The sequence below is a fragment of the Microcaecilia unicolor genome, chromosome 1, assembly GCF_901765095.1.
Source record: "Microcaecilia unicolor chromosome 1, aMicUni1.1, whole genome shotgun sequence".
Taxonomy (NCBI): domain Eukaryota; kingdom Metazoa; phylum Chordata; class Amphibia; order Gymnophiona; family Siphonopidae; genus Microcaecilia; species Microcaecilia unicolor.
In genome coordinates this window covers 764,284,992-764,312,228 of record NC_044031.1, presented here as the reverse complement: position 1 = coordinate 764,312,228, position 27,237 = coordinate 764,284,992, and the positions used below count along the sequence as shown (strand labels likewise).

The 27,237-nt window shown below is 43.8% G+C and overlaps 1 protein-coding gene across 2 annotated transcripts in view; it reads left to right on the top strand.

The window, feature by feature from the left end:
- The window catches only part of MEGF11 (multiple EGF like domains 11), a 610,695-nt gene that overhangs the window by 498,827 nt on the left and 84,631 nt on the right, over positions 1–27,237 (top strand). For both annotated transcript variants that reach the window (XM_030189787.1, XM_030189786.1), the window contains exons 14-15: positions 13,072–13,218; positions 20,067–20,201. In XM_030189787.1, the coding sequence (XP_030045647.1) occupies positions 13,072–13,218; positions 20,067–20,201 (282 nt within the window). The remainder of the gene's footprint in view (positions 1–13,071; positions 13,219–20,066; positions 20,202–27,237) is intronic.

Below are 27,237 nucleotides of genomic sequence, written 5' to 3'. Positions count from 1 at the left end.
TATGTTAGGTAATCTTTTGATAACATACTGTTAAATATAAACCACTTAGAACTTGTCAGTAAAGTGGGTTCTAAATGACAAATTACATTAAATTAATCTGGAAATTACCAGAGAATAACAAACTAATAATATTATCAATACAAATTTCCTTCAAGAAATACAATAAGATCAGTTAACTATGGAGCCCTTTTACCAAACGGAGGTAAGAGGGGCCCCTGTGGTGGCGTCGGTTCGTGGGTTTGCCGTACACTGAGGCTCCCTTTTACCACCAATGGTAAAAGGCTTGTTTTCTTTTAAAAAAACGAAATGGCTGTATGGTAAGGAGGTCGTAGGGGCTCCAGCAGTAGCCAGATATCACCTCTCGCTTAGACTATTGCAACTTGCTTCTCACAGGTCTCCCACTTAGCTATCTCTCTCCTCTTCCATCTGTTCAAAATTCTGCTGCACGACTAATATTCCGCCAGTGTCGTTATACTAGCCCTCTCCTCAAGTCATTTCACTGGCTTCCTATCCGTTTCCGCATACAGTTCAAACTCCTCTTATTGATCTATAAGTGCTTTCACTCTGCAGCGCCTCAGTACTTCTCCACCTTCATCTCTCCCTACATTCCTCCCTGGGAACTCCATTCACTGGGTAAATCTCTCTTATCTGCACCCTTCTCCTCCACCACTAACTCCAGACTCCGTTCCTTTTATCTTGCTGCACCATATGCCTGGAATAGACTTCCTGAGCCGGTACGTCAAGCTCCATCTCTGGCCGTCTTCAAATCTAAGCTAAAAGCCCACCTTTTTGATGCTGCTTTTAACTCCTAACCCTTATTCACTTGTTCAGAACCCTTATTTTATCATTCTCACTTTAATAGTCCCTTATCTTTTTTTTTTTTAATTTATTATTTATTCATTTAAACAATATTTACAAGAAACATCTTGCTTAGGAAAGTGTCATATAACTAGGAACTGTTATAAAAGGAAAATATTCTCAAAAACAAGCATATAAATCTATACACTTTCAAATTTATAAGACACTCAAGTCCATAATGGGAGATCCAAGATTTCAGGTAATCTAAGGGGAGAAATAATATAGGAAAAAAGTTGCTGGGTAAATCCTTCTCTGCTAAGAAATTATACATTATTCTTTAAAGCTTCTCCATTTTAACTGAGGCTATTAATGCTGACAGATGTTCAGGTTCAGTAAATACATATTTCTTCCCCCCTAGCCTTACCATGCACTTGCAGGGGTACCTTAAAAAGAAGACACCCCCCAAGTGCAGAATTTCTGGCTTAAGGAGTAAGAATTGTTTCCTCCGTCGACGTGTCTCCTTGCAGACATCAGGAAATAACAATATTTTGAGACCCAAAAAAGGGTTCTCTTTATTACAGAAAAAAAGGCGGAAGATCCAATTCTTATCAGGTAGTAGGGCGACAGTCGCTACCAAAGTAGCGGCTGTGACCAATTCAGAGTCAGAAGTCTCAAGCAAAAGAGAAACGTCAATAGGTTTTTCAGTCTCTTGATTCAAGTTCCTTTCTGGGACATAATAAACTTGGGGAAAGGGTGGAAAGTCCTTTTCCTGAACATTCAAATTTTCACGGAAATAACGTTTCAACATATCAAGAGGAAGAACATTTGGAATCCTAGGAAAGTTAACGAATCTCAGGTTATGATTTTTAGTATAATTGTCAAAAGCCTCTGTTTTGCGCCTGAGATTAGTTACATCTTTTACCATCAAAGTTTGTAACGTTTCCATCTTCATAACCCTTTGGTCAATTTTTTCCATTTTTTCATTTAAAACTTTAAACTCTTCCTCTTTTTTTTTCAGGTCACTTTCAATAGTCTTTACTCTTGGTAAAAACTCTTCAGTTTGCTTAAGAAAACATTGTCCCAGGTTGGACATTAAATCCCACAGAGTATCTAAAGTCACATTCTTTGGCTTGGCCACTAACTCTTTAGGAAGTTCAAACCTTACTGAAGACTGTAAATCTGCTGCACTTCGACCCTCAGTTTCTCTCTCCTCAATAAGTGGTGATAATATGGGCAAACTTCCCTCCATTCCTTCCCCCGATGGTAAAGACGCTTCTCCCCGAGGTTCTTCCGGGTCCCCTACTCCTTCCGAGGGAGACCCCGTCGGGTCAAAGAGGAAGGAACTGGCGCCAAGCGGTTGAGGAGGAGGAGTGCGTGCAGCGGGGCTTAAAGTTGTTTCCAGTCCGGGGGAAGCCAATATCTCCCGTTCGCCGGCGTTCCCGATCGGAGGCGTTCCGCCTTCTTGTATAAGTTCCCGTGGCCTCATGAATCGATCCAGAGGACCAGGTAGCGGGGATGAATGCGGGGAAGCTCTGCCCGCGATTTTGCCTCGACGTTTAGGCATCGTAGGAACGAGGTCTAGGGCGTCCTAGCAGGGCGCAGCCATCTTGGATCTTAATAGTCCCTTATCTCTTGTTTGTCCTGTTTGTCTGTCCTAATTAGATCGTAAGCTCTGTGGAGCAGGGACTGTCTCTTCATGTTCAAGTGTACAGCGCTGCGTACGTCTAGTAGCGCTATAGAAATGATAAGTAGTAGTAGATATGCCCCCAGTGCTAGAAAATTAAAACATATTTCTAGTGATGGGAGTCAGAACTACCACTAGGCTCCCCCGGGATCCCGGCGGTAAGGCCAAATCACCATGCGCCAAGCCGGCGCTACACCTTACCGCCATTTTGTAATAGGGCCCCTAAAAGTAATAACCAACAAACAATCATTGTTCCAAAGAGTTTAAAAACAATTTCTTAAACATTCCCTTTGTTCCAGCTGTAAAACTTTTGTGGGGGGTCACATTTGACAATACTCTGTAGTCCCTCCAATCCCATTTCTCTGCTGTGGTCAAGTCTTGTTTCCAGTATCCCAACTATTTTCTTTGTCCGCTCTTAGGATTCTTGTCCAGTCTCTGATAACATCCTGGCTGGACCATTTTAACTCTTTATCACAAGCTCAGGAGATCCGCCCTCGTCAGTTAGTGCGGAATTCAGCTCTGCGCTTTCGTACTGGTTCTCAGAAGCTTGATCACATGACACCCCCGTTTTGGACGGAACATTGGCTACTCATGTCTTCTTGTATTACTTAGAAAATATTTCTTCTCAGTGCATTTTTTCTAGTGAAAAAGGTGCCAGTACTCAAATGCCAGGCCACCCTTTAGGGGTGGGGTGATCACTGAGGGACCCACCCCACGGTAGCCAGGCCCCCTGCAACCAGTCACAGAATCTATGACAAGGCAGAATTGGTGTGTAGAGCCTGAGCTCTTTCATTACAACTTGGGGACCATGGGTCGATTTTATCAGACAATGGAAAAGGTGATGGTACTCAAATGCTAGGCCACCCTTTAGGGGTGGGGTGATCACTGAGGGACCCACCCCACAATAGCCAGGCCCCCTGCAACCAGTCACAGAATCTATGATAAGGTAGAATTGATGTGTAGAGCCTGAACTCTTTCATTAAAACTTGGGTTCCATGGGTCAATTTTAGCAGACAATGGAAAAGGTGCCGGTACTCAGTACCCCCAAGTACCCCCTCAAAAAAAGCCCTGCTTCATCTGGCATTTAAGGTGCACTGCACTGGAGTCCCCATGTATCTTTCATAGTATTTCCTACCCTGTATACCTTCTATGTATCTCTATTCATCGCAGCACCATTCTCGTACTCTTTCCTCCTACAGTCAGGTGTATCTTGATGCTATTCGAAATAAACCTTTTAGTGGTCCTAAGCTATGGAACAGCCTTCCCGTACATCTCCATTTAGAGCTTTCGCTTGGCAAGTTTAAATCAGAACTGAAAAGTTTTATTTAGGGAAGCGTTTCCAATCTAGAAGAGCATTCCCTATTCAGACCACTCAGTTCAGTGTTTTTTGAAAATCTGTATTTGCAGCTACCCAGTTCCCCTCGGTGTAGGAGTAGCCTAGTGGTTAGTGCAGCGGACTTTGATCCTGGCAAAGTGGGTTTGATTCCCACTGCAGCAACTTGTGACTCTGGGCAAGTCACTTAACCCTCCGTTGCCCCAGGTACAAATAAGGACCTGTATATACTATCCAGCTTATTTTCGAAGGAGATTGCCGGCCATCTTCCTACACAAATCGGGAGATGACCGGCCATCTCCTGAGGGCACCCAAGTCAGTATAATCGAAAGCTGATTTTGGGCACCCCCAACTGCAGTCCGTCGTGGGGACAAACAAAGTTCACGGGGGCGTGTTGGAGGCGTAGCAGAGGCGGGAGAGATGGTCGTCCTCAGCCGATAATGGAAAAAAGAAGGGTGTCCCTGGTGAGAATTTGGTCCCTTTTTTTAGGTCCAAGTCCCAAAAAAAGTGCCCGAACTGCCCAGATGACCACCAGAGGGAATCGGGGATCACCTCCCCTTACTCCCCCAGTGGTCACCAACCCCCTCCCACCCAAAAAAAAATTTTTTTTATATTTCTTTGCCAGCCTCAAATGTCATACCCAGCTCCCTGACAGCAGTATGCAGGTCCCTGGAGCAGTATTTAGTGGGTGCAGTGCACTTCAGGCAGGTGGACCCAGGCCCATCCCCCTCTACCTGTTACTTTTGGTGGTAAATGTTAAGCCCTCCAACCCCCCCCCCCCAAAACCCACTGTACCCACATTTAGATGCCCCCCTTCACCCATAAGGGCTATGGTAATGGTGTACAATTGTGGGGAGTGGGTTTTGGGAGGGATTTGGGGAGCTCAGCACCCAAGGTAAGGGAGGTATGCATCTGGGAGCAATTTTTGAAGTCCACTGCAGTGCCCCCTAGGGTGCCCGGTTGGTGTCCTGTCATGTGAGGGGGACCAGTGCACTACAAATGCTGGCCCCTCCCATGACCAAATGCCTTGGATTTGGTCGGGTTTGAGATGGCCGGCCTCGGTTTCCATTATGGACGAAAACCGAGGCCAGCCATCTCTGACATTTGGGCGGCCCCAACCGTATTATCGAAACGAAAGATGGACGCCCATCTCGTTTTGAAAATACGGTCGGCCCCGCCCTTTCGCGGCGCCATCCTCGGAGATGGGCACCCTTAGAGATGGGTGCCCCCCGATCGAAAATGCCCCTCCATGTAAACCACTTTGAATGTAGTTGCAAAAACCACAGAAAGACAATATATCAAGTCCCTTTCCCTTCCTTTGTAAGTCGCTCAAATTTTAAATATTGTAAACCGCCCAGAAGATTTCCCATTGGCATGGTATATCAGGTATGAAACTTGACACTTCTTTGAACTATTTCTTCTTTATCAACAGCGAGATGTGTTGGTATCTCTCTGCTTCCTGCAGGGAAGCTCACTTTAACTGATAGATCAGCATTCAGCATAGAACAGTGTCCCAAAACCAGCTATTTGACTTTAGAGGCATTCAAAAACATGGCTTCTTGCCCAAGCCTTTTTCTCATTCCCGGAGTATTGTGACTGTGTCCAGATTTTGGCAGTATTTTCAGTCTAGTAAGGGAAATTAAGTAGGCAGTCTTAGGAGGTTTATACGTGGAAACAAACAAGTTATTAATATGTGTAAATCACCTTCTCCATGGACAAGCTGGATAAAGCAACGAAACGTAGGTGACAGTACCACCTGACAGCACCGATTGGATCACCCCTACCGGAGCCCCAGGGTGTTTTTTCTAGCAAAAAAGGTGCCGGTACTCAAATGCTAGGCCACCCTTCAGGGGTGGGGTGATCGCTGAGGGACCCACCCCACAACAGCCAGGTCGCCTGCAACTAGTCACAGAATCTATGACAAGGCAGAATTGGTGTGTAGAGCCTGAGCTCTTTCATTAAAACTTGGGGTTCATGGGTCAATTTTAGCAGACAATGGAAAAGGTGCCAGTACTCAGTTCCCCCAAGTACCCCCTCAAAAAAAGCCCTGCAGAGCCCAGAAAACTCCAGAAAGCTTTCTAGGCGTGTGCAAAGTCCCCTCCTCCTAGCTGAAGCCTCTCTTCTCATCCTAGGGGTCAGTTTATGTTATCAGGCCAGCAATGTCTACAACAGATAACGTGCTCCCTTCATTCTTTTCCAAACATCTCTCCATAAATTTAATCCACATGGTTGACAAAAGCTGAAAACCCAGATTTAATCACTGCCTTCAGTGTTTATCAGATTCTCACCTCATCTGTGTCTCCAGCTGCAGTAAGTGTGCAAAAATGTCACTGAGAGCTTGCTACAGTAGAAATTACATCCATCAGGAGCTCAGGGAATCTCCCAGGACTGAAGTCCTGCCCTCCTGTTTAAGACAATGGTGCTAAGATTCTCAATACAAGAGTTATCCTTGACTGTCAGCTCAGCGGTTGCAATGGTCCCAGCATGCCACCATCTTCATCAGCTAACTCAGCCACCTCAACTGCACAACCTAAATTTCTGTGCAGTTTACGAAATCTGGCAAATGCCAGTCTGTGCGACCGCCCAAAACACAGCAGCCAGGCTTATATTTGGAGAAATATGTTTTGAAAGCACCAAACCCCTCCGAGAAAAACTGCACTGGCTCCCCAATCAAAAAACGTACCTAAGTACATAAGTATTGCCATACTGGGAAAGACCAAAAGTCCATCAAGCCCAGCATCCTGTTTCCAACACTGGCCAATCCAGATCACAAATACCTGGCAAGATCCCAAAAAGTACAAAATATTTTATACTGCTTGTCCCAGAAATAGTGGATTTTCCCCAAGTCCATTTAATAATGGTTTATGGACTTTTCCTTTGGGAAGCCATCCAAACCTTTTTTTAAACTCCGCTAAGCTAACCGCCTTTACCACATTCTCTGGCAACGAATTGCAGAGTGTAATTACACGTTGAGTGAAGAAACATTTTCTCAGATTCGTTTTAAATTTACTACTTTGTAGCTTCATTGCATGCCCCCTAGTACTAGTATTTTTGGAAACTGTAAACAGACACTTCACATCTACCCGTTCCACTCCACTCATTATTTTATAGACCTCTATCATATCTCCCCTCAGCCGCCTTTTCTCCAAGCTGAAGAGCCCTGGCCGCTTCAGCCTTTCCTCATAGGGAAGTCGTCCCATCCCCTTCATCATTTTCGCTTTCAAAATCTGCACAATGGTCCATAAAATTATTTACGGCGAAGCCCCGGCATACATGACAGGCCTCATAGATCTGCCAACCAGAAACACAACAAAATCAGCACGATCATACCTGAACCTCCACTACCCAAGCAGCAAAGGACTCAAATACAAATCCACTTATGCATCCAGCTTTTCCTACCTAAGCGCACAACTATGGAACGCACTGCCAAAAGTAGTCAAAACCACGCTCGACCACCTACATTTCAGGAAAGTACTAAAACAAACCTGTTCAGTAAGGCTTACCCCACCGACCCAACATAAAAACCTGGTTACCTGCGACATAACAAAAATCAAAAACAGTAATGGACATAATCCTAACTTTTCTTCTTCCTGTCTAAGTTCCCCCATGTATTTACCAAACATGAACCTTATTCTACCACAATACCACCTTGTATTTGTTCATACCGGAACTGGCAAACAGTGTTTTAGTTAGACAATACATTCTGCAGTTGCTTATCAGCATAAGGGAGCTACATTTGTACAGCTGAGCTGTAGTGTAGGGTGTATTATTCTATTTTCTTACCTATATAATCTATATATATAAAAGGCAACCCCAACGTTCTATGAAGCCTCCAGCCGGAAGTGTGAAGCGCCAGAGATATCCGGTTTCCCCATGAGTGAAGGAAAACAGCACAGCACGAAATCCCTCTCTCTGTAACAGTGAAGGACTCAGAGGGGGGAGGAGAGAGATGCCCTCACTCTCTCTGTAACACAAACACAGCACAGCAGGAAACTTAACACTGAAGGACTGGACTCAGAAGGGGGAAGGGGAGGGAGAGAGGGCAGAGGGCAGGGACACACACACTCCCACATGCACACTCTGAAGAAAACCTTGCTAGCCCCTGTTTCATTTGCATCAGAAACGGGGCTTTTTTACTAGTAAATGAATATATTTCACAGCAGTGACTTTACTTTTATTCCAGTTCTCTCTAACAGAAGAAAAGTTCTGGTGTAGGCCCAGAACAGCCAGGTTCCTTTATAATATATAACCCCTGGACAGAGCTAGGAAGTTGGTTTAGCCAGACTCCTGTAAACGGAACCTGGGAATTACTCATTGGGTAGCTTTGCCCGGAAGAGTTATTCATTCTATAAATGTTTACATAAGTGGTGCAGACTGGGTATATTCTACTACTGCACAGATCAGGAGTGGCATAGAGTTTCATAAGAAAGGTGCTGCAAAAAAGAAAGCCCGACGGTGGGTTGACTCCAGCTGAGCAGCACGGGGGGACCAGGAAGACAGAGTCAGTGGTCATTGACTGAACGAAGTAGCCGTCCAGAGGAATAGGGACTAGTGAGATTAGGTAGATATTCGGGATGACCTAATCGATAAGCTTTAAAAGCAAGTATCAGAATCGTAAAAATGATTCATTTGTCTACTGGGAGCCAGTGGGACTTGATAAGGAGGGGGGAGACATAATCATATTCCTGAGTGTGATGGAGTAATTTAACAGCAGTGTTTTCTTTGAAGAGTTTGACGTTTCTTAAGAATTGAACGGGACCATCCAACATATGCAATGTTATGGTAGTCAAGCCTGGTGACAAAGAGAGAGAGAGTATTGGAGAGTGAAAAGTGTCATGATGAAAAAACCCACAAATTGAACGGAGGGGAGACATGATAGAGATATAAAATAATGAGTGGAGTGGAACAGGTGGATGTGAAGCGTCTGTTCACGCTTTCCAAAAATACTAGGACTAGGGGGCATGCGATGAAACTTCAGTGTAGTAAATTTAAAACAAATCGGAGAATTCATTGCCGGAGAACGTGGTGAAGGCGGTTAGCTTGGCAGAGTTTAAAAAGGGGTTAGACGGTTTCCTAAAAGACAAGTCCATAAACCACTACTAAAGTAGAGGAGTGGCCTAGTGGTTAGGGTGGTGGACTTTGATCCTGGGGAACTGGGTTCAATTCCCACTGCAGGCACAGGCAGCTCCTTGTGACTCTGGGCAAGTCACTTAACCCTCCATTGCCCCAGGTACAAATAAGTACCTAAGCTGCATTGAGCCTGCCGTGAGTGGGAAAGCGCCGGGTACAAATTTTAAAAAATGGACTTGGGAAAAATCCACAATTCCGGGAATAACATGTATAGAATGTTTGTACGTTTGGGAAGCTTGCCAGGTGCCCTTGGCCTGGATTGGCCGCTGTCATGGACAGGATGGACCCTTGTCTTTTCCCAGTGTGGCATTACTTATGTACTATGTACCCTTATATAACCCAGAAATCTGTTGTGAAAAACTAAGTTGGGAATCCAGGATGACGCCAAGATAGCGGATGGACTCCACTGGGGAGAAGATGTGCCCGAAGACGGTTAAGGGAAGAGAAGGGGGAGAAAGACCACCCTTGAACCAACACGCTACTGTCTTTTCCTTATTTAATACAAATCTCTGAGAGTATAGCCACTCTGAGATAAGAGAAAGGCAGTCTTGTAAAGGTTGAATGGACAATGAGGTAGAGTTAGTAGAATAAATCAGTAAGAAATCATCTGCATAAAAATGAAAGGAGACCCCCGTAGTTTGGATGAGAGTTGCCAAAGGGCTCAAGAAAAGATTAAAGAGGAGAAAGAATTGATCCTTGGGGGACCCCCACATCCAATAGGGTGGGAAGGGGAGGAAGAAGATGACGTTTGAACCTGGAAAGAGCGATCTGCCGGAAAGGAAGTGAACCACACAAGTACTGTACCCGATACACCCAAAGCTTCAAGACAGGAGAGTAGAAGAGAGTGATTGACCAAATCAAAAGCTGCAGACAGATCAAGTGAAATGGCCAGAACTAAGTTATATTTATCTATATGAGAATATATTTCAAGCTAAAACTGTTTCTGTGCTAAAGTGAGACCTAAAACCATATTGCTTAGGATGTTTTATCCATAAATGCTGAAATTTGGAGGTAAACTATTTTTTCCAGAAGTCTGAACAAAAAACATAGATTAGAATTGAATGGTAGTTTGCAGGAACTTGGGGGGTCTAAGATGGTTTTTTAGAACTATTGCAGATTTCCATCGACTAGGAACTTAGCCGAAGGAAAGGCTACGGTTAATAATAAGAATTTTAGGCGGTAGTTCCAATTCAGAAATTTTAAACCATTGAGATGGGAAGGGGGATCAAGAGACCAAGAGGTAGTTTTCCATTCTTTCCTAATAATTTTTAATATTCTATTTGCTTTCTTAGCCGCCGCTGCACACTGAGCAGAAGGTTTCAACGTATCATCAGTGATGATACCTAGATCCTTTTCCTGGGCGGTGACTCCTAATTTTGGAACCTTGCATCACGTAGCTATAATTTGGGTTCCTCTTTCCCACATGCATCACTTTGCACTTGCTCACATTAAACGTCATCTGCCATTTAGACGCCCAGTCTCGTAAGGTCCTCTTGTAATTTTTCACAATCCTCTTGCGATTTAACCACTTTGAATAACTTTGTGTCATCAGCAAATTTAATTATCTCACTAGTTACTCCCATCTCTAGATCATTTATAAATATGTTAAAAAGCAGCGGTCCCAGCACAGACCCCTGGGGAACCCCACTAACTACCCTTCTCCATTGAGAATACTGACCATTTAACCCTACTCTCTGTTTTCTATCTTTTAACCAGCTTTTAATCCACAATAGGACACTACCTCCTATCCCATGATTTTCTGATTTCCTCAGGAGTCTTTCATGAAATGCTTTGCAAATGTCTTTTGAAAATCCAGATATAGAGAGGGAAAGGAGGGGGGCGTTTCAAGATGGTGGCACGCCACAATCTCGGATGAGACCTCTAGACGACGGCAGTGAAATTAACCTGTTTCTACATTACCAGTATGCCGCATACGAAGCGTAAAGGAGCGGTTAAGACCGGAGCCTCGGCGGTCAGGACCTCCTCCCCATCACAGCCGTCAATCGAAAGGTTCACCGTGAGGACTCCAGAAATTTCCACCGGGAGCCGCCCTGCTGTCTCTTTGCTGGGAGAGCTAGGGGACTTGGGGCTCGATGTTACTCTTTCGCCCGGGAGCCCAACATACCGCCTGTGCCCGAAGGTCCTCCCTCTCCTATTGGGACGCCCGAAACGGAAGTCGTCGAAGGGGCCTCCCAAGCAAGAGGTCAGGAAGGGAGTACAACCGACGGAGGCTTGAAGCCGGCAGGCTATCAAGCTTACAGAGTTTCTCTGGTTAAACCCCAGATGGTAACTTTAGAGAGCATATGGGATGCTCTCCAACAACTCGATACTAAACTTACTGACTCAACGGAAAGTATGGCCAGCACTTGTGAGTACCGTGGACAATCTTTCTAAATCTATAGGAACAATTAAAACTGACTCTAAAATCCAAATGGTTCAGCTTAAAACTGAAGAGGAAAAGATCCAAGGAACTTCTTCTATGCTAATGAAGGATAATGCTGTTATGCATAGGAAGCTTGAACAACTGGAAAATTATAATCGTAGATTAAATTTGCGATTTTTAAATTTTCCACAAGCCACTGGGATCTCTCCTTTAGAAGCCTTTAAAAAATATCTGATAGAGGTCTTGAAATATTCCCCAGAACATATTCCTCCAATTAATCGAATTTACTATATTCCACAAAAGAAGAAAAGTGAACCAGGAATGGACACAGAGTCACAAAGGAAAAAAAATGGACACAATTTGAACTTAACGGAACTTTTAGAGTCCTCATTAAATGAGGATTCTGAAAGAAATACTTTAATAGTGTCCTTTATATTTGAGCAAGATTTGGAAGCAGTCAAACGATTATTCTTTAGACACACACAGTCCCTTTTTTGTGGGGCGAAAATATGGATGTAGTCCGATGTTGCCAAACAAACACAGGAAAAAAGAAGGGCATTTTTAGCTATTAGAAAGGAGGCCCTAGAAATAGGAGCCTCCTTTTATTTGAACTATCCCTGTAAATGTGTGATAAAATATTTAGGGCTTAAATATATCTTCTTCAATCCTGAACATTGGAAAGCATTTATACATTTAAAAAAACTGTCAGTAACTTAGTATCTGATATCGGGCTGATTTAAGTTGATGTCTGGATAGGCGTGTTAAGCTATATACATGTTTAAATTGTCTTATGTGGTTTTCTTTCTCCCGGAATATTGTTTAAACTGCCCCCCTTCTATATTGTGGTCTACAGAAGATTATATATTTATCCGCAATACTTATGCCTATCTGTATTTCTTTAAAAGTGTTATCACTTGAGATGTAAGTTTTAAAAAGTAAATAAAATTTAAGAAAAAAGAAAATCCAGATATACAGTTCTGGTCACCGTATCTCAAAAAATATATACCAGAATTAGAGAAGGTACATAGAAGGGCGATCAAAATGATAAAGGGGATGGATCAGTTCCCCTTCGAGGAAAGGCTAAAACAGGCTAGGGCTCTTAATCTTGATGAAGAGATGGCCGAGGGGAGATATGATACAGGTCTATAAAATCTTGAGTGGAGTGGAACAGGTAGATGTGAATCGATTTGTTTACAAGGAGTGGGGGGCATGCGATGAAGCTACTAAATAGTAAATTTAAAACAAATTGGAGAAAATGTTTCTTCACCCAATGTATAATTAAGTTCTGGAATTCATTTGCCAGAAAATGTGGTAAAAGCAGTTAGCTTAGCAGGGTTTAAAAAAGGTGTTGGCAGTTTCCTGCAAGAAAAGTCTATAAGCCAACAGTGCATCCCTCCCTCCTCCCCTCTCTGACCCCAAATGGTAGCAGCTGCACCTCCAGTCCACTTAAGAGAAAACAGGCTCAGGTTGGTGGCCACCATTTTCTATAAGTATAGCAGGGAACAAGGGGATTTATTCCAGAAGCACAGCTTAGTATAAAGCCTCATAAGTTTTTGTTTAGTAGAGCTTTGCTAGTTTAACATACTTAAGTAGTGGAGCCCTTAATATATTACTCTGAAAGTACATGTATTTTAAGTTACCTGAATCTACAGAGAAACAGAACTGGCTACAGCAGACCCCCCCCCCCCTCACTGACATTTGAAACATGCATGTGCTGGTGATGTGTACTTTTGAATGTTTCAGGGGTTCATTGTGACAACATGTGTGTCCAAGGTCACTGGGGACCAAACTGCTCTATGTCCTGTAGCTGTGAGAATGGAGGTTCCTGCTCAGTGGAGGACGGCACATGCGAATGTGCCCCTGGGTACAGAGGAGCAACTTGCCAGAGAGGTAGGACTTTTTGCGCCTTGTGTCTGCATGCATTGCTGGTTTTTTTCTTTCCAGGTAAAAATAAATAAGGATCAGTGGAGGAAGAAAGCCACATAACCCAAAAACCTGAGATCACCTGTCTTAAATGGAGTGGAAATATGAGAGGGAAGGAAGAGAAATTTTATTTTTTTGTTACATTTGTACCCCGCGCTTTCCCACTCAATGCGGCTTACCTGGGGCAATGGAGGGTTAAGTGACTTGCCCAGAGTCACAAGGAGCTGCCTGTGCTTGAAGTGGGAATTGAACTCAGTTCCTCAGGACCAAAGTCCACCACCCTAACCACTAGGCCACTCCTCCACTCCAAAAGAGGAAGCAGGCGGGTGAGATTCTTGTCCCTTCTTGTTGACAGTTTGGAGTCCAGCCTTCTATCTGCTAAGAGAAGGAAACTCTTCAAGCCTCCTCAAGAGTGTAAAGAAAACCTGCAGTAAGAAATGAACAGCAGTGTTTGAACTGATCGAGCTGAAATAGATACAGGAGCCCTTGCGGCAGGACTGCTGCTCCGGGCTGGACTATCTCATGAGCAGGGAGATCTAAAGAGAAGTGAAAGAGCACTGGAACCAGGTGTGAAGGAGTGGATTTTGCCAAGTCCATCTTAACAATGGCTTATGGAGTTTTCTTTTAGGAAATTAGCCATACCTTTTTCAAACCCTGCTAAGCTAAGTGCTTTTACCACATTTTCTGGCAGTGAATGCCAAAGTTCAGTGGCATACCTAGGGTTGTTGACACCCGGGGCCGGTCATTTTTTAACACCCCCCCCCCCCCAAAATCTAGTACTAGGCATGCCGAGAATACAAAACACTCAGGACCTATAGAGCAATTCTACCATACCATAAGCAGTCATTTCTACGAGTCACATAAGGAAAAGGAAAGCATCTTAAACACTACAGTGAGCACTAGAACATCAATTCACCTACTGTAAAACGAAACCAGACAGAATAGTACAGATCCTCGATCCTGCACAGTCAATGCCAACTGAAAGCCATGTCTTTTTCACAAACACAGATACACCCTAATCCACTATAGAATAAGTAATCATAAACTTTCTATTTAGACAAAAATTAAACTGAACCCCCGATGCCAGACTCTGCATACAATGCAACACCACAGAAACAGAAACTGTCCCCTAGTACTGTGCAAAATATAAAGACAGCAGATGTAAATTTGAAAAAAAAAAACCTAACAAGTACCAATCACCACTTTACAAATTAACAAATAGAAATAAAACAAATATAGAAAGTAAAATAATACCATTTTATTGGACTAATACATTTAGCTTTCAGAGGCCAAAACCTCCGTCCTCGGGTCAGTACAGTATAGTGCTGTTACAGTATCCTATCCTGAACTGAGGAAGGGGGTTTTGTTCTCCGAAAGTAAGTAAAAATGTATTAAAATTAGTCCAATAAAAAGATTACCTTATTTACATGTTCTATTATAAACATTTAACACATCTACAATACTTTATCCTAAAGCAAAAAAAATAAAAAATTATATTTTATTTACAGTTTGTTGTCTCTGGTTTCTGCTTTCCTCATCTTCTTTTCACCGTCTTCCTTCCATCCAGGATCTGTCTTCACTCTCTCTCTCTCTCTCTCTCTGCCATCCAGTGTCTGCCCTCTCTGCCGTCCCTTCCATCCACTGCCTGCCCTTTCTCTTTGCCCCTTCAATCCACCATTTGCCCTCCCTCTCCCATCCATCCAGGGTCTGCCCTCCCTCTCGCTCCCCCTTCCATCTAGGATCTGTCCCCTCTCTCTCTCTGCCCCTTTTTTCAGCCCCCAGTTCCAGCCCCCTTCCCCCCTCTGAACACCCCCACCCCAGTCCCCTTCTCCTGTCTGAGACCCCCACCCCAGTCCCCTTCTCTCCTCTGAACACCCCCATCCCAGTCCCCTTCTCCCCTCTGAGATCCCCACCCCAGTCCCCTTCTCCCCTCCCCCTCCCGTCTGAGATCCCCACCCCAGTCCCCTTCTCCCCTCCCCTTTTCCCCTCTGAGCCCCCACCCCAGTCCCCTTCTCCCCTCCCCTGTCTGAGACCCCCACCCCAGTCCCCTTCTCCTCTCTGAACACCCCCACCCGAGTCCCTTTCGCCCCCTCCTTCCCCACCTCAGTCCCGTTAAAACCGGCGAAGCAGCGTCGCAGGCAGCGCCTCATGCGCTGCTTGTAAAAAAAAAAATCAAATCTCCTTCCTTCTCCTCGTCTTGACGTCGACTCGGGCCTTGATTGGAAGGCCCGAATCGACGTCAAGACGAGGAGGGGAAGGAGATTTGATTTTTTTTTACAAGCAGGGCACGAGGCGCTGCCTGCGACGCTGCTTCGCCGGTTTTTTAAATGTGCGGCGCCGCGGGAACGGCCACGGGAGGCGGCGGGAGCGGAGCACCCCCCCACCCACTGGCACCCGGGGCGGACCGCCCCCACCGCCCCCCCTTGGGACGCCACTGCCAAAGTTTAATTACACGTCGAGTGAAGAAATATTTTCTCCAGTTTGTTTTAAATTTATTACTTTGTAACTTCATTGCGTGCCCCCTAGTCCTAGTATTTTTTGAAAGAGTAAACAAGCAATTCACTTCTAGTTGTTCCACTCCACTCAGTATTTTATAGACCTCTATCATATCTCCCCTCAGCCGCCTTTTCTCCAAGATGAACAGCCCTAGCCGCTTTAGCCTTTCCTCATAGGGAAGTCAGCCCATGCCCTTTATCATTTTCGTCGCCCTTCTCTGCACCTTTTCTAATTCCACTATATCTTTTTTGAGATGCGGCAACCAGAATTGAACACAATATTCGAGGTGCGGTCACACCATGGAGCGATACAAAGGCATTATAACATCCTCATTTTTGTTTTCCATTCCTTTCCTAATAATGCCTAACATTCTATTTGCTTTCTTAGCCGCAGGAGCACACTGAGCAGAAGGTTTCAACGTATCATCAACGACGACACCTAGATCCCTTTTCTGGTCTGTGACTCCTAACGTGGAGCCTTGCGTGACGTAGCTATAATTCGGGTTCCTCTTTCCCACATGCATCACTTTGCACTTGCTCACATTAAACGTCATCTGTCATTTAGACGCCCAGTCTCCCAGTCTCGTAAGGTCCGCTTGCAATTTTTCACAATCCTCCCGCGATTTAACGACTTTGAATAACTTTGTGTCATCAGCAAATTTAATTACCTCACTAGTTACTCCCATCTCTAGGTCATTTATAAATATGTTAAAAAGCAGTGGTCCCAGCACAGACCCCTGGGGAACCCCACTAACTACCCTTCTCCATTGAGAATACTGACCATTTAACCCTACTCTCTGTTTTCTATCTTTTAACCAGTTTTTAATCCACTATAGGACAGTTCCTCCTATCCCATGACTCTCCAATTTCCTCCGGAGTCTTTCATGAGGTACTTTGTCATATACCTTTTGAAAATCCAGGTGAACAATATCGACCGGCTCACGCTTATCATAAAAACAGAAGAGTTGCAATACTGGGATAGACCAAAGGTCCATCAAGCCCAGCACCCTGTTTCCAACAGTGGCTAATTGAGGTCACAAGTACCTGGCAAGATCCCAAAACAGTATAATACTGTTTATGCTGCTTGTCCTAGAAATAAGCAGTGGATTTTCCCCAAGTCCCATCTAAATAATGACTTATTGACTTTTCTTTTAGGAAGTTAGCCAAATCATTTTTAAACCCCGCTAAGCTTACTGCTTTTACCACGTTCTCTGGCAACGAATTCCAGAGTTTATTTACACATCAAGTGAAGAAATATTATATTCTGTTTTAAATTTACTACTTTGTAGCTTCATTGTGTGCCCTCTAGTCCTAGTATTTTGGGGAAGATTAAAGAAGTGATTCACGCCTACCTGTTCCATTCCACTCATTATTTTATAGACCGCTATCTAATCTCCCTTCGGCTATCTTTTTTCCAAGCTGAAGAGCCCAAGCCGCTGTAGCCTTTCCTCACAAGGAAGTCGTCCCAGCCCCTTTATCATTTTCATCGCCCTTCGCTGTACCTTTTCTAATTCCACTATTTCTTTTTTTGAGATGAGGTAGTTTGTCAAATGCCTTTGGAAAATCCATATACACAGTATCAACTGGCTGACCACCCCTTCAAAGAAATGTAGTAGATTGGTGAGGCAAGATTTCCCTTCACTAAATCCATGTTGGCTTTGTCTCATTAATCCACGCTTTTGAATATGCTCTGTAATTTTGTTCTTTATAATAGTCTCTACCATTTTGCCCAGCACCGACGTCAGGCTCACCGTTCTGTAATTTCCAGGATCACCTCTGGAAACTTTTTAAAAATTGGCGTCACTTTGGCCACCCTTCATAAGTACATAAGTAATGCCATACTGGGAAAAGACCAAGGGTCCATCGAGCTCAGCATCTTGTCCACGACAGCGGCCAATCCAGGCCAAGGGCACCTGGCAAGCTTCCCAAAAGTACAAACATTCTATACATGTTATTCCTGGGATTTTGGATTTTTCCAAGTCCGTTTAGTAGCGGTTTATGGACTTGTCCTTTAGGAAACCGTCCAACCCCTTTTTAATCTCTGCTAAGCTAACCGCCTTCACCACATTTTCCGGCAATGAATTCCAGAGTTTAATTACACGTTGGGTGAAGAAACATTTTCTCCGATTTGTTTTAAATTTACTACACTGTAGTTTCATCGCATGCCCCCTAGTCCTAGTATTTTTGGAAAGCGTGAACAGACGCTTCACATCCACCTGTTCCACTCCACTCATTATTTTATATACCTCTATCATGTCTCCCCTCAACCGTCTCTTCTCCCTTCAATCTTCCGGTTCCCTGATTGATTTTAAAGATAAATTACATATTACTAACAATAGTTCTGCAAGTTCATTTTTCAATTCTATCAGTACTCTGGGATGAATACCCCTTCAAAGAAATCTAGTAGATTGGTGAGGCATGAGAAAATATATGTTTATTTTAAGATCCAAGTGAATAGATCAGCACAGAGTGTTCATGTCAAGAAAGGAGGCCAATACTGAAAATGTTTATTCAGCTATTCTTTGAAGTTAGGTGAACAAAACATGACTTCGAAATTCATCCTCTCCCCCTCCCCCACGTCACCGATTTTGTTGCCTGTACAAAATGTACCTGGATAGAAAGAAGTGGCAAGGGGTGGGAGAAAACAGCTGGCCTGTTGTTACCCAGATAACTTTATTGGGATTCATTCAACTGCCCACATGCATGTAACGGTTATGAGGATAAAGTTACGCACAGAACATCCCACTCAACAGCTTTATCAAAACAGGGGTTGCAAGGAGTGGAGGAGTGGCCTAGTGGTTAGAGCACCTATCTTGACATCCAGAGGTGGCTGGTTCAAATCCCACTTCTGTTCCTTATGATTTTGGGCAAGTCACTTAACCCTCCATTGCCTCAGGTACAAACTTAGATCGTGAGCCTTCCAGGGACAGAAAAATACCCAGTGTACCTGAATGTAATTCACCTTGAGCTACTACTGAAAAAGGAGTAAGCAAAATTCAATAAATAAAAAAAAAATTCAAAGTTTCCCCTTTGGGTGCTTAGTTAACTTAGGGGTGGGCTAGGCTGTTGGGGGAAGGGGGGATCTTTCTAGATGGCTGTTAGAGGGGTTTGGTGGGGAGGGGGCTAGGTTGGGATAAAATATGTTACAAATTTGATGATGGCTAATCCTTGGTCATGTTTGTACTCTTTGATTTGTTCCTGTTACGAATGTTGGCTTCTATATCTTGTTGAATCATAACAGGCAGAAAAGAAAAGTTTCAAGTGTAATAAGAAATGTACTATCCCGCCCATGAAACCTGTGTCTGAGCAGCTAACAATGTAAAGAAGACATACCAGACTTGCAATGTTGGGAAAGTCCTATCTCAATGCAGTTCATCTTCTGCAGTTAACTGCATACATTTTAGCCGGCAATGTACAACCAGACATGACCTGGCAGTGCACATCCCGGGCATCAAGCCAGTGGCAGACGAAAAAATGGTGACCACTGCTAGCTGGATGTTGACATTTCCTGCAGTGGTTATAGGTTCTGGTTTTGGGCATGGGTAAAGCCTTTTGCAGGCTGCTATCCATCTCTTTGAAAACTGGCACTTGGATGAATCACAGTCAGTGTGCAAGCGGAGAGGCAGCTCCAAGCTGAAGCCCCCCCCCCTCCCCCCCAGTGTAGTTTGATCACCCAGGCATAGCAGTCACTTCAACAATGCATATGTGTGACAGAGTTTCATGTTAGGGAATGTGCATTCTGCCTGCCTGGGTTTGTATCATAGCCGCCAAGAGGGGGGGGGACAGGGGGGACAAAATTTCCCCGGGCACGGGCCTCCAAGGGGGGCCCGGTGCCGCAGTCCCACCTGCCCTCCGTCGTCAACCGTCTGCCACCGGGCCCCCTGCATTGAAATCACAGCGCCTCTCACCTCCATGTGAAAGCACTGCAGGCAGCAGGGCAGCAGATCGCCTCCCTTCAGGCCTCCTTCCCTCCTTGTGTCCCGCCCTCGTCTGACGTAACTTCCACGAGGGCGGGACACAAGGAGGGAAGGAGGGCCGAAGGGAGGTGATCTGCTGCCCTGCTGCCTGCAGTGCTTTCACATGGAGGTGAGAGGCGCTGTGATTTCAATACAGGAGGCCCGGCCCGGTGGTGGGGTGGGAGCGGCGGCGGCGACCTCGGGGGGGGTGGAGGGGGAGCGGCAGCGACCTGGGGGCCGGGCCCGGCCCAGTCTCTCGGCGACCCTGGTTTGTATAGCACAGTGTCAGTTAACGCCCTTTCAGTGAAATATGCCTTCCCAGGTGAGCTCCAGAGCTAACTGCTGCATGGTTTTCCCTTTCCAGTTTGTTCAGAAGGGTTTTATGGTTCTGGCTGTAACCAAGAATGTCTGCAGTGTATTCACAGCAATGGGTCATGCCACCATATAACCGGACACTGTGACTGCCTACCTGGCTTCTTTGGGGTGCTCTGCAAGCAAGGTACAGATTTCTTTTTCATTTGTCAACTGAATTTGCTGTTGTCACTGTACGAGGTTGGCAGCTGTGGAAACGAGAACTATTGCACAGAACTGGCACAAGATGGGCAGCGGTAGTTCAATCTTTCCCATCTTCAACCTTCAACCCTCCCCCCCCAACTTACAAACACGTACCAATGTGCACACTATCCTACTGCAAATCAAGTACGGCATAGATGTGCATGCACTCAGACTCACTACCCCTATCAGAGAACCCAAAAAAGGTACAGGACAGGTAGCAGCAGAACAAGCTTCTGTGTGGAGGGCGCATGCCTTTGGAATAATCTCCCAGTAGAATTACGCAAAATTGAGAGTTACCTTCTGAAAGGTAGCTTGTTTACCCAGGGTTATGATTACAATTTTTAAGATTTGAAAGTTTGTATTGTTTTTATTGTACTTATTTTAGGTTGGGTTTTTTTTTTGGTTTTTGTTTTTTTTTTAAATTGTAAGTATATTTTTGTACACTGCTGAGAATTGTTGATAATGCAGTTTATAAATCTTGTTATTTATAAATAAACTAGTAAAAAAGCCCCGTTTCTGATGCAAATGAAACGGGGGCTAGCAAGGTTTTCTTCTGTGTGCATGTGGGAGTGTGTGTGTCTCTGTCCCCTCCCCCCTCCGAGTCGAGTCCTTCAGTGTTAAGTTTCTTGCTGTGCTGTGTTTGTGTTACAGAGATAGTGAGGGCTTCTGCCCTGTCTCCCCTCCCCACTCTGAGTCCTTCACTGTTACAGAGAGAGCGATTTGATTTCGTGCTTTGCTGTGTTTTCCTTCACCGTTTGTGTTACAGAGAGAGCGAGGGCGGGGCAGACACTCATGTGGAAACCGGATATCTCTCCCCCTTCACACTTCCGGCTGGAGGCTTCATTTAAAACGTTGGTGGTGCCTTTTATATATAGAGATAAACAAGCTTCTTAAATGCACACCCGCAGTCCTCACAAACATACACACCCTCACACTACCCCCACCAGAGAACACAGAAAAGGTACAGGATGGGTAGCAGCAGTACAAACTTCTTAAATACACACTCACACCCCTAACACACAACCAGTAGAGCATGCTTCCTTCACACGAATGCACAGAGGTGCACGAGACCTGGGGTAATTGAAGGCATGTACGTTTACATGTGCACACGCAGATTAAGGATTTTCATAATCTGTGCACATGTATGCTAAATCCTCCCACACTCTACTCAAACTCCATTTCTGTGTACACTCACTGGTGAAGTACGCGCCATCATGTCAAGACACATGCTTTCATTCTCTCATAGTTTATAACAGGTCATTTATGCAAATATGTGGCTATCTATGCACAGGAATGCACTCTGTCCTGTCACAGAACAGTACAGCACAGGCAGCCGCAGCGCAGGCATCTCACATACACACACACACACACACACACACACACTTCCCCTTCAAACAGTACAGCACAGGCAGCAGCAACACAGGCATCTCTCACACACTTCCCTATCAAAGAACAGTACAGCCAACAGTCAACAGCCATCTTGATACACTCAAAGCAAAGCCAATAGTTGGCTTTGCTTTGAGTGTATTAAGATGGTGACTACAGCTTCAGCTTTATCACATGATGCCGTCTCCTGTCAATTAAACCTGCTTGGGCTACGCCACTGGTCTACATCATGCCCAAGCTCTAACCAAACTGAGAGGAAAACCGAACCCAGGGATTGAACTGACTTTCTGTGTGGCTGTGCACAGCATTTGTCATCAAGCCATCAGACCATTTACGCTGAATTTTTAATTTTATTGTCATTTATGGGATAATTAAATCAGCATGCCTTTTTCTTACTTATTTCAGGGGAAATGTGCTGTAGGATGTTATCTCTTGAGGATATTTAAAAAAAAGCTAACACCTCCTTATGTTTGAGCTCAGAGGCAAGAAAAACTCATCAACCCAGAAAGATATTGGCTGCCAGTGACAATAGGATTATTATAGTCACTGCTGATAGCGATCAGTGCAAGCATTAAAGAACCACTTTAATTTGGCAGAAGAGATCCGATGAAGACAAGTCCATCTCACAGACCTTTTTCCTTTGCTGCTATTATTTTACCCCTATTTCAAAACTGTCTTTTGAGAAAATGTAAATAGTTCCTTTTTCCATCTCCTGTGTAAGAGACACAAAGCACATCAGGAATATTAGAGAAATAAATGGAGCTGTTTAACGGAAGCTGATAAGATTGAGTTTCAGTCCTGCGCCTCGTGAATAGTGACACCTTCTCACCACACTGCAGCTGTAAATTTTGGTTATTGCTTTTTGAAGTTGGTTGTGCTGCGACATTAGTCTCCTGGAAGCTGCCATGTTGGAACCAACTGTCATCAAAGAAAATCCCCTGCACAGATGCTATTACTACTACTTATCATTTCTGTAGCGCTACTAGACGTACGCAGTACTGTACACTGGATATAGGGCGACGAAAATGATAAAGGGGATGGGACGACTTCCCATTGAGGAAAGGCTAAAGCGGCTAGGGCTCTTCAGCTTGGAGAAAAGGCGGCTGAGGGGAGATATGATCGAGGTCTATAAAATAATGAGTGGAGCTGAACGGGTAGATGTGAAGCGTCTGTTCACGCTTTCCAAAAATACTAGGACTAGGGGGCATGTGATGAAGCTACAATGTAGTAAATTTAAAACAAATTGGAGACATTTTTTCTTCATTCAATGTGTAATTAAACTCTGGAATTCGTTGCCAGAGAATGTGGTAAAGGGGGTTTATTTATTTATTGCATTTGTATCCCACATTTTCCCACCTGTTTGCGGGCTCAGTGTGAATGATGGAAATACAATTTGTTACAGTACAGTTATGGGTTACATAGTGAGGAGTTATGGGAAGACAAAGTCAAAATCAAAAAATCATTTGGGAAATAGAACAATGGAATGTATCAATGGGGAAATGATAAGGCGATAGAATAAAAGCAAGAGAACATTAGGGTATAGCAATTTTATCTAAGGGTAGGGTTTTAAGTGTGGTGAAAATACGGGGAAGAGAATTCAGAAGTGAGTGTATTGATGCATTTCTATTAGTGTGTGTGGACTTCATGTGTTTTGATCCTTGCAATAAATTTTGTCAAAGAGATGAGTCTTCAGTAGTTTGCGGAAGTCGGTTAATTCGTAGATCGTTTTCAGGTTGCGTGGTGGTGTATTCCAGAATTGCCTGCTCATATAAGAGAAGGTTGATGTGTGCAGTACTTTGTATTTTATGCCTTTGCACTTAGGGAAGTGGAGATTGAGAAAAGTTCGGGATGATCTTTTTGCGTTTCTGGGTGGCAGGTCTATTAAATCAGACATGTATACAGGGGCTTCACCGTGAATGATTTTGTGAACTAAGGTGCATACTTTAAAAGTGATATGTTCCTTGAGTGGGAGCCAGTGTAGTTTCTCACGTAAGGGTTCTGCACTTTCGTATTTTGGTTTTCCGAAGATGAGTCTGGCTGCTGTATTCTGGGCTGTCTGAAGTTTCCTCAGTATTTGCTCTTTGCAGCCTATGTATAGTGAGTTGCAGTAGTCCAGGTGACTGAGTACAAGTGATTGCACTAGGCTGCGGAAGACAGATCTTGGAAAGAATGGTCTTAGTCTTTTCAGTTTCCACATGGAGTAGAACATCTTTTTGGTTGTGTTGTTCGCATGAGTCTCAAGTGTTAGGTGGCGGTCAATAGTGACTCCAAGGATTTTTAAAGTTTCTGAGATTGGTAGATTTAGTTTAGGTGAGTTAATAGCGGTGAATTTATTCGTGTTGTATTGGGAGGTAAGTATGAGGCATTCAGTTTTTTCTGCGTTCAGTTTCAGTCGGAATGCATCTGCCCAGGTGTTCATGATGTGTAGACTTTGGTTGATTTCGTTGGAGATTTCATTAATGTCTTGTTTGAAAGGAATATATATTGTTACATCATCGGCTTATATGTATGGGTTAAGGTTTTGATTTGATAGAAGTTTTGCCAAGGGAATCATCATTAGGTTGAAAATAGTTGGTGAGAGGGGGGATCCCTGCAGTACTCCACACTCAGGTGTCCATGCAGCAGACGTAGTTGAATTTGATGTGACCTAATATGAGCGCAGGGTTAGGAACCCCTTGAACCAGTTTAGGACATTGCCTCCGATGCCAAAATATTCAAGTATGTGTAATAGGATTCCGTGGTCAACCATATCAAAGGCACTTGACATGTCAAATTGTAAGAGGAGTATATTAGTGCCGGTTGCAATCATTTGTTTAAATTTGGTCATTAGGGTAATTAATACTGTTTCTGTGCTGTGGTTTGACCGGAATCCTGATTGGGCATCATGCAGTATTGAGAACTTGTTGAGATAGTTTGTGAGTTGTTTGGTTACCATCCCTTCGGTTATTTTGGTTATTAGTGGTATAGATGCAACTGGTCTGTAGTTAGTTATTTCGCTTGCGTTTTTCTTTGTGTCTTTGGGTATTGGGGTGAGTAAAAGTTTTCCTTTTTCCTTTGGGAAAAGTCCGTTTTGTAGCATGAAGTTTACGTGCTTCGTTAGGTCTATTATGAATTGTTGAGGAGCTGATTTCATGAGGTTGTTTGGGCAGATATCTAGTTTGCATTGGGATTTGGCGAATCTTTTGAGCGTTTTAGAGATGAGGTCCTCTGACAGTAATTCGAATTCGGTCCAGATCCTGTCTGCTGGGTATATTCCGTCTTCTGGGTCTAGACAGTTTAGGAGTGTTGCGTATTCAATAGGGCTGGTGGGTATTTTAAGTCGTAATTGTATGATTTTCTCCTTGAAGTATATCGCAAGGTCGTCGACCCCTGGTGTATCTTTGCTGTTGTTTGTAACTGGTGTGGTGTCTAGCAATTTATTTACAAGGTAGAAGAGTTTGTGTGTGTCTTTGTAGTTTGGTCCAATCATTGTTTTGTAGTGTAGTCTTTTGGTCTGTTTAATGGTATATTTGTATTTCCTCCGGAGTGATTTCCAGGCATTCAGTGTGTGTTCATCTTTCTTTTTGTTCCATGCGCGTTCTAGTTTTCTGACTTGTGTTTTGAGTTCGTTCAGCTCTTCGGTGAACCATGGATTTGATTTTTTCCTGTGTGATGTTCTGGTTTGGATTGGGGCAATTGTGTCTAATGTTGTCTTACATATGTCATCCCATTCTTGGAGGAATTGAATGGTGTCTGTGTTTGTTGACCATTCGTTTTGGTAGACTTGTTGCCAGAATGTTGTGGGGTCTATTTTTCCTCTCGTGGTGTATGTTGTTCATTCATGTTTGTTGACTGCGTTTCTGTGTATTTTTCGCCAGTGGATGGAGACATATGCTTTATGGTGGTCTGTCCATGGTGTGGGTGTCCATCTTGTGTCTGTAAGTAGGAGAGTTGAGTCTGGGTCGAATTTGTGTGTAATTATGTCTAGTGTGTGTCCTTTTTCGTGTGTTGGTTGAGTGTTAGGTGCGTGTACATCCCAGAGTTTTAAGAATTCTTTGCATTCTTGTGTGCCTGTTGAAGTGTTGTCTTCGAGGTGTAGGTTGATATCTCCTATTATGAGGATGTTTGAGGCAGAGACACATGTGTTCGAGATGAAGTCCATGAGTTGCGTTTGAGAGTCTTTCCATTTTCCTGGTGGCCTGTAGAATAGGATTGCGTTGAGGTGTCCTTGTAGGTTCAGATGAGTGATTCTTGTCGAGGCGATTTCGAGTTATGGTGAGGTGGATTCGCCAGTGGTTGTGATGGTGAACTCAGATTTGTAAATTATGGCTATTCCGCCACCTCTTTTTCCATTTCTTGTCCAGTGGGTGATTTTGTATTCTGGTGGGCATGTCTCTATGATGGCGGGGTCTGTAGGGCTGTGGAACCATGTTTCCGTGATGAATAGAAGGTCTAGATTCTCTGTGGTAATCCAGTCTAGTATGTCTACTGAGTTGCTTACTGCTGATCTAGCGTTGATGTATCCTATTCGGATTGAGCGGTATGGTTCTGTGGGGAGGTTAGATGTGTTTATTTTTATTAGTTGTCTGTTTCCTCGGTGGTTGAATTTGTTGTTGTTTTTTCTTTCCTCTTTTTGTTGGTGGTGTTCGTATGTGGAGATTTTTCCTTTTGGTTGGTTATTGTATTTTTGGTCTGGTGAGTTGTTGATAGGTTGTACATAGAGTTGGTGAATTGTGGTTGGGTTGTTGTTAATGTTGGGGGTGGTCCATGCGTGGTAGATTATGGGAATGAGATAGATTATTATCAGTAGCTTGTTAGTGTTCATGTTGGATTTTGTGAACGGTGTTAACGGGTTAGCTTAGCGGAGTTTAAAAAAAGGTTTGGACGGCTTCCTAAAGAAAAAGTCCATAGACCATCATTAAATTGGACTTGGGGAAAATCCACTATTTCTGGGATAAGCAGTATAAAATGTTTTGTACTTTTTGGGGATCTTGCCAGGTATTTGTGACCTGGATTGGCCACTGTTGGAAACAGGATGCTGGGCTCGATGGACCTTTGGTCTGTCCCAGTATGGCAATAATTATGTGCTTATGTGCATAAAGAGATAGTCCCTGCTCGACAGAGCTTACAACCTAATTAGGACAGACAAACAGGACAAATAACGTGGGAATGATAAAACATGGGTACTGAGCACATGAGTAAGGGTTAGGAGTTAAAAGCAGCATCAAAAAGGTGGGCTTCTAGCTTAGATTTGAAGACGGCCAGAGATGGAGCTTGACGTACCGGCTCAGGAAGTCTATTCCAGGCATATGGTGCAGCAAGATATTGGAACAGTCAAATATAATGTGGGGAAAAAGGTTTCAAGTGCTCACAATTAGTGAGAGAAAAAAAAACTCTCGTGAACCTTTACAAATCATTCAAAACAATTTTTAAATTGCAAAACTTTAAAAAAAGAGAAAACCCAGAGTTATAGTGAAGGCAGCCAAAGTGCACTAATTTTTCATTGAAACCATTTCAAAGAGAGAAGATGTTTAACAGAGCAACACTTATCTCCAAACAGGTCAGAACACCACAGCCAGACTCATATTTGGAAAAACTAAATATGAAAGTGCAAA